Source organism: Lepidochelys kempii, chromosome 3 (genome assembly GCF_965140285.1).
Source record: "Lepidochelys kempii isolate rLepKem1 chromosome 3, rLepKem1.hap1, whole genome shotgun sequence".
NCBI classification, from domain to species: Eukaryota; Metazoa; Chordata; order Testudines; family Cheloniidae; genus Lepidochelys; species Lepidochelys kempii.
Window position 1 is genome coordinate 114,431,853 of NC_136382.1, and position 13,091 is coordinate 114,444,943.

Consider the following 13,091-nt stretch of genomic DNA (forward strand, 5'->3'; position numbering starts at 1 on the left):
CTTGGGCGGGCGGTGTGACGCAACAACAAAAGGGAGCAGGGTGGGCGGAGCGGAGGGGCGGGGCACTGTCCGCACAGGGGGGTGAGGGTAGGCAAGGCGCATGCGCTGCGCTGCGCTGATTGCCAGTGGCAGGGGGAGTGCGCGTGCGTGTGGGCGCGCTGAGTCTGCCTGCAGGGGTTATGGGATTGGGGCTGTGAGGGGTGGGAGCTGTTTCGCTTCATGCAGCCGGCTACAAAGGTGGATGGAGCCGCTGAGGGAGGCGGGGTTCTGTGAGGTGTTTTACACAGACAGCCGTACTTGCTTGTGTTAAAAGCGTCCCTTGTCAAAGTGTGTCTGCCTAAAACCTCCGGGCCCTTCACTGATTTGTCTCAGCAGCGGCTGGTGGGGGCCTGACGTGGGGCTACCTTGTTCTTCTCCTCCACTGGCAGCGTGTGGTTTCGCACCTTTAAATCACGGACTTTTAAAAATGTTATTTTTCATTATCATTAGCACTGCTCTGCTTTATCTTTGCTAATGCTATGGGGTGGGGGCTATCGTTGTGCTATTTAATATTTTAATCGCCAACAGGCACTGATTTTGTAGCATCTGGAACTTCTGTAAGTAACGAGTGTCAGGGGCTGGAAATCACAGGAGAATGATTCAGGGGGGCTTGGGGTGTACGTATGGTTAGCCTGCAAGGTGAGTTAGGAGAGTGCAGGGCCGTCCCTAGGCACACGCAGAATACACAGCTGCGTGGGGCACCAAATTGCCCCAAATTTCATGGTGCCCTAGGCAGCTGCGAGCTGCATACGCGGTAGCACCAGCTCCGGCAACCAGCCTTATCCCTTGGCCGCCGCCCACTGCAAGGGGCAGGGCCGTCCCTAGGGGCGTGGGGGCCCTGAACAACTCCCTCCACCCCACCTCTTACCCTTCCCCCAGCTCCGCCGCCATTCCACGTCTTCCCCCAGCGACCCCGCACTCGCCGGCGGAACCAGGAAGCAGAGCAACTCGGCCGCAGCCCGCTCTACTCAGCCGGCTCCTAGCCGAGTCGCTCCGCTTCCCGCTGCCCGTGAAGGGGGGGGGGGGCCGACCCCCGCACTCACCGGCGGCGGGAAGCAGAGCGCCGCAGCTGGAAGCCGGCTGAGTAGAGCGGGCTGCGGTCAGGCTGCTCCACTTCCCACTGCTGCTGGTGAGTGCAGGGGACCCCTCCCACAAGCAACACGGCTGGGGCCGGGGCGAGGGAAGCGGAACGGGCTGCTCCCAGCCCCCTGCTAATTCCCCGAACCACTCTGGGCCTGTGGGCCCCCCCCCCAAACTGGCCCCCACAGCTCCTGCCCCTTGGGCCCCGCAGGCCTTGAGTGCAGCCTAGACCCTGGCGGGGGAGGGAGCAGGTGCTGCCCCCGAGGAGGCCTGGGGTCCCCCACAGCCCCCCCGCGGGGGGGGGCCTGCGTAGGGCACCAAAATGGCTAGGGACAGCCCTGGGAGAGTGCTTGAGTGACCGAAAATCTGGTGGTGCCAGGAAACTGATACCCAACTACCACAAGAAAGACTCCCTCCCCCTAGAGACGCGGGGTAACAGGCTGACTCTCAGTCCTGGGTACACCAAAAAGTGTCACATGTATTCAATGTAATTTTGAATGAGGAAAATTAAGAGAGGGAGTGATGAAGAAAGCATCAAATGGAAGAGAAGAAAGAATGGCTTTATAGGGTAAGTGAAAGCAGAAGGGAAAAGAGAGAGGAAGGAAGTCAACGCTTAGATAAATATCCTGTACAGGGATCATCAAAGATGGGATTTTTCAGAGGTGTCTGAGGGAATTAGTTAGACACCCAACTCCCATTTAATTTCAATGGGAGTTGGGTGCTGAATCCTTCAGGCTCTGTTGAAAATGCAAGGCTAAAGGGGATCCTTATTTTGCTACATGTTTGCATATTCATACAGTATTCTAAATAACTATCTTTTTGTTTAGTACATTTTAAGTATGATTTAATCACAAAGTCCATACTCAGAACATCATAGCAGCTTTAGAAATGGGCCTGGTGTCAGTTGTGTAGAGTTCATCAGAACGCAACCCACTGAAACACGAACTATGACTTACCACTGGAATGCAATCCATAGTTAGGAATGCATGTAATTTAAACCTACTCCCATATGCAATATTCACAAGTGCCAACAAATGATGCATGCTTATATCTGCCATTCCATCCTTGCAAACAGCTTTGTCACCATTATGAAATTCAGCAAAATATATCACTAGGATCCCTATTTACCAGATTTATTGCATTATGTTGCTGGCTGACCTCCAGAGTGAGACTGCACAATGAACAGACACAAACAGAACTTCTGCACCCTCGTTGAGTGGTACTTCTCTTATAGATGAGTCTTCTTTTTGGAAACTGCTTCAGTAGACAGCCATGCTGCATTTAAATTAGGGCTGTCAAACTATTAAAAAAACATCACAATTAAGCGTGAGATTTTAAAAATAGTTACAATTAATCACACTGTTAACCAATAATACAATATCAATTTAAATTCAGCATGGAAGCGTGACCTCTGGAATGGTGGTCAAAGCATGAAGGGATATACAAATGTTTAGCATATCTGGAATGTAAATACCCAGCAATGCCGGCTACAACAGTCCCATGCGAACGCCTGTTCTCGCTTTCAGGTGACATTGTACATAAGAAGTGGGCAGCATTATCTCCCGTAAATATAGACAAACTTGTTTCTCTTAACGATTGGCTGAACAAGAAGTAGGACTGAGTGGACTTACAGGCTCCAAAGTTTTAAATTGTTTTGTGTGTGAGTGCAGTTGTATATAAAAAAATTCTATATTTGTAAATTGTACTTTCATGATAAAGAGATAGCACTACAGTACTTGTATGACGTGAATTGAAAAATACTATTTCTTGTTTCTATTTTACAGTGCAAATATTTGAAACAAAAGTGAGCACAGTACACTTTGTATTCTGTGCTGTAAATGAAATCAATCTTTGAAAATGTAGAACATCAAAAAATATTTATAATAAATTTAAATTGGTATTCTATTAATGTTTAACAGTGCAATTAAAACTGTGATTAATCATGACTTTTTTTAATCTAGTTAATTTGTTTTGCATTAATCGCTTGCATTAACTGTGATTAATTGACAGCCCTAATTTAAATAGCAGTGTGGGGGTAGAGAAAGGAAATGGAAATCAAGAAACCTGTTCTATTCCTTGCTCTGTCAGTGATTTGCTATGTGACCTTGGGCAAATCACAAAACTTCTCTGTGCCTCAGTTTCCTGATCTAACTGGAAATAATAACAACAATAAAAATCATACTAACTGTTGGCAAGTGTTTGAAATTATCAGATAAAAAGCAACTATATAAAATATTTATTATTAAATAAATTCTTGAGAAATCAAAATTTAAAAAAATTATAACATTTATTTGGAGATAATCACAAACAAAACAAAAAAATAAAATAAAATAAAGCAGGACCAAGCAGTTATACACATGAAAGTTTCTTCAATGCTGAATGGTTCAAAGTCAAAGAAGTGAGAAGAATGCGCAAGATGTCATTTCCTGTAAGACTCCTAAACCTCAACCTCCATTGCCTTGTACATGTGCAAAGTGGGTGTAAAATACTACTTCTCTGTTTTCATAACATTTCACATTTGCTCTACACAGATGTAAATGATCATGCAAGATGCAAGGTATTTGAAAATAAGCCCTTTTGTGTATTTAACTTTCAAGTATATAGATCTTCTATCCTTCAAATTATTATTTGCACAGAGTTTTAAATGTATTTACCTTTCCTGCCTATTATATCTGGAATCTCCCCTTTCCAGTGATATAGAGCTCCCACTTCTGGCCTTGCAGGGTAGGGAGGTCTCAAACCTGGTTCTGGTGCAAGACAGAATATTGCCTACATCTCAAACCAGTGTAGATTACATCAGAAAAGTCCACTTATGGGGGAAAAGAAGGAAACATTTATATAGCAGGGTTTTTTTAATTTTGTTTTTTAATATACAGTGGCTCTTCAAAGCTCCTCAACAGTTTGAGAATTTGGTTTGTTCGAAATAGCTTCAGAAAAGGATTTATAGACAGCGTGCAGGTGAGGCCATGCAAAGATGTATGGTGAAGTAATTATCACATGAATATCACCACCTATGTTCATATGGTCTGTGGGGATGCGAGTCTATTTGCTTACTGTAAAAAGCATTATTCAAAATGTGCAATTTGTTTTCTTAATGTAAAATGGATATTTAGAGCGCAGCCCTGGCTCACTGAAAAAGTCTCCCAGTAGGCCCTGATATCACAGAACAAAATGGTTTAAGAGAAATCATTACCATCAGTTGCATCAAAGATTCATTAACTACAAAATCTTAAAATAGGCTTTAGCTCAGCAGACAATTGCAGACTGTCAAGCAAGTAAGAAGGATTTTTAAAAGGCTGTAATATAAGCAGGCCTAATTAATTTTCTTTCCTTTTCTGTTCAGGGGATTTATAAAAGTAAAAACAATTATTTTTTTAAAAGATGTGTAATGAATAATACTTTGGGGCCCAGTTATTTCGTTTAACAATCTGGGGACCTAATCCCACAAAGAGTTGTCCACACGCATCGAGTCTGATCCAAAACCCACTGAAAGCAATGATAGTCTATCCACGGACGTAATGGGTTTGGACTGAGGTCCTTAGTTACTCCTGTATGGAATCCCACTGCCGTCAGTGAGTACAGGAATAACTATAAATGTGTTTGTAACAATTTTCATGATCAGGCCATTGCATTATTATTGTAATTAAAATACTTTAACATCTCATTTTCTTTTCTCTCCTTAAGCTGTTTGTTTACATTTGACATTTTACTCAGCTTGGACAGTTTCACTTTCACTTACAATAAAGACTCCCCCCCCCCCCCCGACACGTACCCGAAGATACAAAGCGGGGCGAGGAGAGCGTCCCGCACACATACTGCGGGCTGGGACGGCGGGGCTTTGAGAGCCGGCCCACTTCTCCAACATCGCGCCCCGGCATCGGGAGCGGGGAGGGAGGGAGAGAGAGAGAGGAGCGCGCTGGCTGGCTGGCGGGAGGGGGGGTGTCCCTTTCTGGGAGACCGCTCCCGGCAGCCAGGGGAACAGCTGGGCCTGGAGCCTCCCCTACAGGCTGTAGCCGAGGGAGGAAAGGGGCAGGGCCCGGGAAGGGGGAGGGGAGACCAGGCTTTGCCCGGCACACAGACTACGCGGGGCGATGCAATGGCCGGAACGAGCCAATCCGCCTCATTGCCTTTCCCACCTCCCGCCGGGAAACCCCATCGCCTCCCTCCCGCGCATGGCTCCGGCGACGCCCCGGGGCCTGGGCTTCGGCCAACACAGAGCCGCCGGCCGACGTGCCCCCCTCCCGCGGAGGCGGGGTGTTTGCGCGCGTCCCGCTCGCCCCTCCAGCCGCTCTTATGCAACAGCCGGCAGCCGCCAGCCGCAGCCCCGGCCCGGCCCCGCTCCGCTCCCTTCCCTCCGCTGCGGCCCGCCCCTCTCCCCGCGGGGAATGTTTCGCTAGTTTGCTTTAATTCCCGGGACCCAAGATGGAGGCTGCGCTGGGGCCTGGCGGGCTCCTGCTGCTCCTCCTCGGCCTGGGGCTGCTCGGCCCCGCGGCTCCGCAGCCCGCCGCCGCCCGCCCACAGTCCCTCAGCCAGGTACCGAGAGGGGAGACCCGGCCCGCGGCGGGGCGGGGTGGGTGCGCTGGCAGAGGGGCTGGGCTTGAAGCGCTTTCCATCGGAGAGCGGGTCCAGTGGCTCTCAGCCGCAGCCCTCCCCCGCGGTACCGGTTGTTCCGGCGCCCCTGTGTGCTGGGGAGGCCGGGGTGCGCCGGGGGCGGGGGTAAGGGACGCACTTGGCAGACAGGGGTGTGTGCTGGTGGGGTAGGGGTGTGCGGTGTGCCTCAGTGCAGTGAGGGGTGAGCGTACATGGCGAGAATCAGGCTGTCAGTTTGAAAATATAAGCCTGATACTGGCCGGGTGCTGAAACTTGACCTTGAGGATCTGTTTTCCAAACGCATTTTATTAAAATGTGCTTGGGTGATTCCATGTTTTCAGACTGCACCAAAATGAGTTTACCGGGGATGGATCTCTCCTTTTTTTTTTTTTTTGTTTGTTTTTTTACTCTCTTGTGTATGGAAGGGAATGCTGCAGATTGATAGTTTATGCACATGTTAATATTTAGAAAAACAGCTGCTTGGGGGAAGCGAGAAAATACAGGCATTAAAAATTAACTCGCACATGAGCTGTATTTTTTCTTTGTTTTTTTAACGCATACATCCATATCTTGACAGCTCCGTGCTATAGATTAACATGATTAACATGTAGGCCCAAATCTTGCTTTCAGTGCTACAAGAAAATGTTATGGTACATAGACAGGCTTCAGAGTAGCAGCCGTGTTAGTCTGTATTCGCAAAAAGAAAAGGAGTACTTGTGGCACCTTAGAGACTAACAAATTTATTTGAGCATAAGCTTTCGTGAGCTATAGCTCACTTCATCGGATGCATTCAGTGGGGAGATTTATATACATAGAGAACATGAAACAATGGGTATTACCATACACACTGTAAGGAGAGTGATCACTTAAGGTGAGCTATTACCGGGGGTGGGGGACGACAACGACACCTTTTATAGTGATAATCAAGGTGGGCCATTTCCAGCAGTTGACAAGAATGTCTGAGGAACAGTGCGGGGGGGGGGGGGGGGAAATAAACATGGGGAAATAGTTTAACTGTGTAATGACCCATCCACTCCCAGTCTCTATTCAAGCCTAAGTTAATTGTATCCAGTTTGCAAATTAATTCCAATTCAGCAGTCTCTTGCTGGAGTCTGTTTTTGAAGTTTTTTTAAGTATTGCCACTTTTAGGTCTGTAAGCGAGTGACCAGAGAGATTGAAGTGTTCTCCAACTGGTTTTTGAATGTTATAATTATTGATGTCTGATTTGTGTCCATTTATTCTTTTACGTAGAGATTGTCCAGTTTGGCCAATGTACATGGCAGAGGGGCATTGCTGGCACATGATGGCATATATCACGTTGGTAGATGTGCAGGTGAACGAGCCTCTGATAGTTTTCAGAGTAACAGCCGTGTTAGTCTGTATTCGCAAAAAGAAAAGGAGTACTTGTGGCACCTTAGAGACTAACCAATTTATTTGAGCATGAGCTTTCGTGAGCTACAGCTCACTTCATCAGATGCATACCGTGGAAACTGCAGAAGACATTATATACACAGAGACCATGAAACAATACCTCCTCCCACCCCACTCTCCTGCTGGTAATAGCTTATCTAAAGTGATCATCAAGTTGGGCCATTTCCAGCACAAATCCAGGTTTTCTCACCCTCTGCCCCCCTCCCCCCCCAACTCACTCTCCTGCTGGTAATAGCCCATCCAAAGTGACCACTCTCTTTAAAATGTGTATGATAATCAAGGTGGGCCAGTGTGGCTGATGTGATTAGGCCCTATGATGGTGTCCCTTGAATAGATATGTGGACACAGCTGGCAACGGGCTTTGTTGCAAGGATAGGTTCCTGGGTACACATAAGGTGGGGGTTGGTGCTGAAATATATATTTATATGATTGGCTATAAAATAAATCTGTTTTTTGTTAGGGGTTTATTTTGGTACGATTTAGAGGTTACTTTTGTTGGAATTAGGGGATACTTCATGAGACCTGTAAACCATGACCTCTAGAATTACACCACCTCCCCCAAAAAACCAAACCCAACAACTGGTTCTGTGTAGATACTGAAATTGTCTCTAATTACAATAGTTGTGAACGTCAGAGCATCTTATCACAGAAGTACCATATGGGAAGCTTCTGTTGGGTTGGCCTGTTAACACACAACTGATAACATGAACTTTGTTACAAAGCTCTCCTCAAGATAACTGTGTAAATAAAAAAATAAGCCTGGTAGCAAACCCATTAGTGGTACATCCTATACTGCAAAAAGAAAACCTGAGTTTACTTCCTGGTTTCTGCCTCTCTTCACAGAGGGCCTTCATTTGCTAACTGGAAACTCTCAGTTGGGAAACTATGGTCCTGATGCTGTTGCAAACATATAGCACCTGTGTAACTGTAGGATTGGGGCTTTATGGAGGTTTGCTGTGTGTAAATGTTATAACAGCTGTCAGCATTGACAACTCTTTCTGTGTCAGTGAGATGTATCTACACTGGCCCAGAAACAGGTGAGGCAAGAATGACCCAGTCTCAATTGTACTTTACCGCCTAAAAGTTACTATCTGTTTGGAATGTTCCTTAATTGTCAGGACTCCTATGTGGATTGAAGATGCAGGGAACAAATGATTGAATAGGAACAAATATTTCTTAGCTTGATACATTTCTAAAGCATGCCTAAAGGTATTTTAGATAGAAGAAACAAAACCTTCATTGCTGAGCAGCATTACTCTTGACTAGATATGAACTGACTTGTCAAAATGTAGCTGCTGCTGCAGATTTTGAAATTGAAGGTCCCAAGAATCAGAAGAGCATGAGTTCTCCCTTCTATCCCCTGTCCATGTGGCTTCTTCACAAGACGTGATGTTTAAGGGATACAATGAGTGGTAGACTAATCTTTACTCTGAATAGTTTTGGATCTGCAGACCTGTGAGTGGCTTTCTCATCTGTGCAATATTATCACTTTTAGCTAGGTCTGGACTGGGCATTATGTAACTTTGACAGTTTGTGGACAGAATACTATCAATTGCTTGATGTTTTAAACTTTTTAAACATGATGTTAAAGATCCCTTTTGATGCAGGTTAAGAATGTATGTTTTTAATTTAGGAAAGGGGTTATGGGAAAGCATGACAGGAAGGGATTGAAAAACATTGACATCCTAAAATAACTTGAGTCTGATTTATTTTGTAGGTTTGAAATGTTCTGCTTTAGCTCTAGTATTTGAGTACGTCATTTGTTGCTCAGTGCCTGGCATTTCCCAAACAAGCACTTATGGATCATGGACTTTTCCTTCTTTTCATAATTTTCTTTGGACAGCAGCACAGGTTTTTTCCTTGTAATTTGGGCGAATCATTCCGCATTATTCTGTAGCGGTTCAAGAGATATTTCACAACGTTATCTTTTGTTAAATTCTTCTTTCAAAAATATGTTCAAACTGCACTGGAAGCTTAAAAAATGAGGGAAGATTAAAAGGGCCTGGAATAAACATCCTTCAGGTCCTTCAGAGTTCCTTGACAAAGCAAAAGCAGCTAGGAAAATCACAAGGCAAAGTAGTTAATAGTCTCTGCTGTGTAAAACTAGGATGTAAAAGAAATACAATACAGTTCTTAATGCTAAATGAAGAGTTAGATTAAGTTTAGGTCATTTGGTTTTCATTTAGTTTTTTTTATTCTTAGGCCTGGTCTACACTGGGGGGGAGGGGAAGATCGATCTAAGTTATACAGCTTCAGCTACGTGAATAACGTAGCTAAAGTCGACGTACTTAGATCTACTTACCATGGTGTCTTCACTGCAGTAAGTTGAAGGCTGACGCTCTCTCGTCGACTCCTCCTGCGCCTCTCGCTCTGATGGAGTACTGGAGTCAACAGGAGAGCGCTCAGCGGTCGATTTATCGCGTCTAGACTAGATGCAATAGATCGACTCCTGCTGGATTGATGGCTGCCCCTCGATCCAGCGGGTAGTGTAGACAAGCCCTTAATATGGTCCTGATGAGAACAAGACATGAAGTGTGAGGGAGCTGGCTGAAAGCACAATGGGCTGGGTCCTACAATTTTATGGTTGGTCTGATTTACATTGGCGGTAAATGAGTTTAGTTATCTAAATGAATTTTCCCCTGGATGGTTGTTTCTAGTTTTTGAGGATGTGATTTTTGCCTTTTGATTATTTATGTTGATTATTTCTTTTGATGTGGCCTACTCACCTGTCAGAAATATGGCATATATAATTAGTGTGCATACTATTATGTTTCTTGCAGATAATATCTATGTTGTTGAATACTAAAAACATCTGACAAAAATAGTTTTTCATTGGTGAGATGTTAAGATATTCTCCACTATGTAGACCACATACACAATATTAACATATGCTTGCAGGCACCATGTGCTGTTATACTTCAGAGGAAGAGAAAAGGATTGTTAATAATGACTAATTTAAACCAATAAAAGAAATAACTTTTGCAAGTATCTTGTGGTGCTAACCTGATATGTGTTCTGAACTTGTGAAAATTTGTGTAATTTTCTGTATCTTTCTGTGCATATTTTATTAATTGACTGCAGGATGATGTAATGATGTCTCAATGTCTTGGAATTAGGTATGTGATTTTACAACACTTGGTAAAATAATCATAATATGTTATGATTTAATAGTGAGAAAGCAGAAGTTTAATTCTAGCTATGTAAGTAGGAAAGAGGGGAGAATAGGTGGTGTTATCCAAAGAACCTTACTAATTCACCTTTGTGACTGGGACACGATTGTGAATTAATAAAATTTGCAAAGTAGGAAGTAAACAAATGTGTACATGCAAAAAGAAAAGCACAGCTAGTGCATGGTAATGTCATTTATTTGACAAGTGTAGCTTAGTTTTTAATTACTTTCATTCATACTGTACTACTTAGACTAATAATAAATGTAATGAAGTTTTAGTGATATAACATCTCCCTCGATGACTGTTCTAAAAACTTTGCTGTAAAGTATGCAGGGTCTACCATTTTTTGTCCTATAGCCATGTCAGTAGACCCGGTTGCAACATGGGAAATTTTAAGAAAGTCTTGTGTAGACATCCACTTGCTGTGACAGGCATTAAGAACTGTTTGGACATTTCTACACTACTATGTGTGTGTGGAGTTGTGTGTGAGGGGATGTATGCATGCTATGTATGATGGGGTGCATGCATGCTGTGTGTGCCAGTGTATTGAGGGGTGAGTCCACATGTTCTCATTTTGAAAATATAAACCAGATTTTTATTTGACCTGTATTTCTTCTTCAAGCTGAAACTTGACAATGATAGTCTATTTTTCAAATGTTTTTTTAAAAAATTATTCAGGTGACTAAGTTATAAGACTGCTCAAAAAGTAGGAGTTTTTTTTAAATACTTTGTAACTTATAGTAGCTTTTTGTGTATTTAATGGAATATTGCATATTGATTATGTATGTATCAATATGTAGAAAGACTGCTGGCTGGGAGAAGGGAGAAAAATCTAGCTATTAATATTAAAGCTATTCCACATATATATCTTTACATTTTTAACATATATACATCTGTATCATGACAGCTCCATGCTATGGATTACTTTAGTGCTGTAGGCCCCAGTGTTGCTCCTGTGATTTCAGTGCTACAGGATTGGGGCAAGAAAATGTTGTGGTGTATAGTTAATTGTGGTTTTTGTTGTTGTTGGGCAGGATAGAGGGGAGAAGGGAGGTTATAAAGTAAATTTGGAGTTTTTGAATAGTTCGGTTTATTTTTGTACCATTTTAAAGATTACTTCTGTTGGAATTAGAGGCTGCTTCATAAGACCTGTGAACTTTGACCTCAGATTTTAAAAAAAGCTGGAAGTTCTGTGTTAATATTTAAATTGTGAGTAAACATCCTGTGATTACACTAGTTGTGAACTGCAAAGTGTCTTATAGAAGCATGAAACGGGAAAGATCTGCTGGGTCATCTGGTCAATTGTCCTGCTAATACTATATTGTAATAAATTCATACACCAGCAAAGTTCTCCTCCAAGTAACTTTGTTTAAATAATTGGCAGCAATTCCAGTAGTGGCCTATCCTGTACTGTAAGGTAGGAAACCTGAGTTTACTTCCTGGTTTCTTTCTCTCTTCATGAAAGGGTTGGGAATTGTGCTAAAGCACAACTTGGGGGAGTTTCTGGGTATACACTGTAATAAAAAAACTATAGCATTGAGTGTCAGAGTCTGAGTCAATTTGTTTTAGGCTTACAGGGCTCAGGCTGTGAGGCTAAAAATAGCAATGTAGTTGAGGTTCAGTCTCAAGCTGCAGCCCAGGCTCTGGGACCTTTCCTCCCCCAAACAACTACACTGCCACTTTTAGCCCCACAAGCCTGAGTTAACTGACTAGGGCCAGTGGTGCCACAGGTCTTTTACTGCAGTGTAGATGTATCCTCAGCAAACTACGGCCCTCTAGGATTGAGGCTTACTAGGTTCTCTGATTAGCTGTAATAAATTATAATTGAGAGAAGGTGGGTCTCAGCCATGTTGGTCTCAGCATATTAAAGAGACAAGGTGGACCAGTAAAAGGTATTACCGCCTTGTGGTGCTACTAACCTGAGACCAGCATGGCTGCAACACTGCTTGCATAGATTATAGCTGTCAGAATTAACAACCCACTATTTGTGTCAGTGCAATATTTCTGTTGCAATGCAGACACAATTGAGGCAAGGATGACTGAGACTCTATCATTTAGCACCAAAAATACTGAGGCCATGTCTACACTACCACTTATGTCAGCAAAATTTATGTTTCTCTGGCATGTGAAAAACAAAAAATAACAACAACACTCCTGAGTGACATAAGTTTCGCTGGCATAAGTGGTAATGTGCACAGCGCTGTGTCGCTGGAAGAGAGTCTCCTGCCTACATAGCTGCCGCTGCTCATTGAGGTGGTTTTATTATGTCGACAGGAGAGCTCTCTCCTGTCGGCATAGAGTGGCTACATAAGCGATCTTACAGTGGCGCAGCTGTGGCGCTGTAAGCTCGCTAATGTAGACATGGCCTAAAATCTGTTTGGAATGTACCTTACATAGTTGGTAATCCTCTGAAGGCCTCTGTTATGTGCATGCAAGATGGGTATATATGACAACAGGAATAAATGTTGTTCTTTGAGTGCTTGTTCATGTCGATTCCATTCCGCGCCATGTGCACAAGTGCTGGAGATTTTTCCCTCAGTGGTATCTGCAGGGCCGGTCCTAGTGCCCCTTGGAGCTCCACGCACGTGCTGGTATAAAGGGCATCACCAGCTCCATACCCTCTCAGTTCCTTCTTATTGCCCATCATGGTTGCTAGGAATGACCTTCTTGCTCTTGCAAGGCTTTCCTAACAGTGGTTTGGACTCTGATCTGTTGTAGTTAGCAGATTTAGTTATTCTGAGTGTATATAGAACAGATAGTTGTCCCAGTCTTGGAGAGATG

General features: G+C 43.9%; 1 protein-coding gene across 8 annotated transcripts in view; it reads left to right on the plus strand.

Moving 5' to 3' along the window:
* The first annotated feature begins 1,328 nt into the window (after positions 1 to 1,328).
* GINM1 (glycosylated integral membrane protein 1) overlaps positions 1,329 to 13,091 on the plus strand; it is a 46,083-nt gene continuing 34,320 nt past the window's right edge. For 3 of the 8 annotated variants that reach the window (XR_012158078.2, XM_073337612.2, XM_073337613.2), the window contains exon 1: positions 5,358 to 5,652. Coding sequence is in view for 6 of the 8 variants with exons in the window: in XM_073337612.2 (XP_073193713.1) it covers positions 5,542 to 5,652 (111 nt within the window). In the remaining 2 variants the exon portion in view is untranslated. Of the gene's footprint in view, positions 1,688 to 5,352; positions 5,653 to 13,091 lie in introns of those variants that run through there. The other 5 variants (XR_012158076.2, XM_073337609.2, XM_078852204.1 and 2 more) reach the window with 4 other exon arrangements.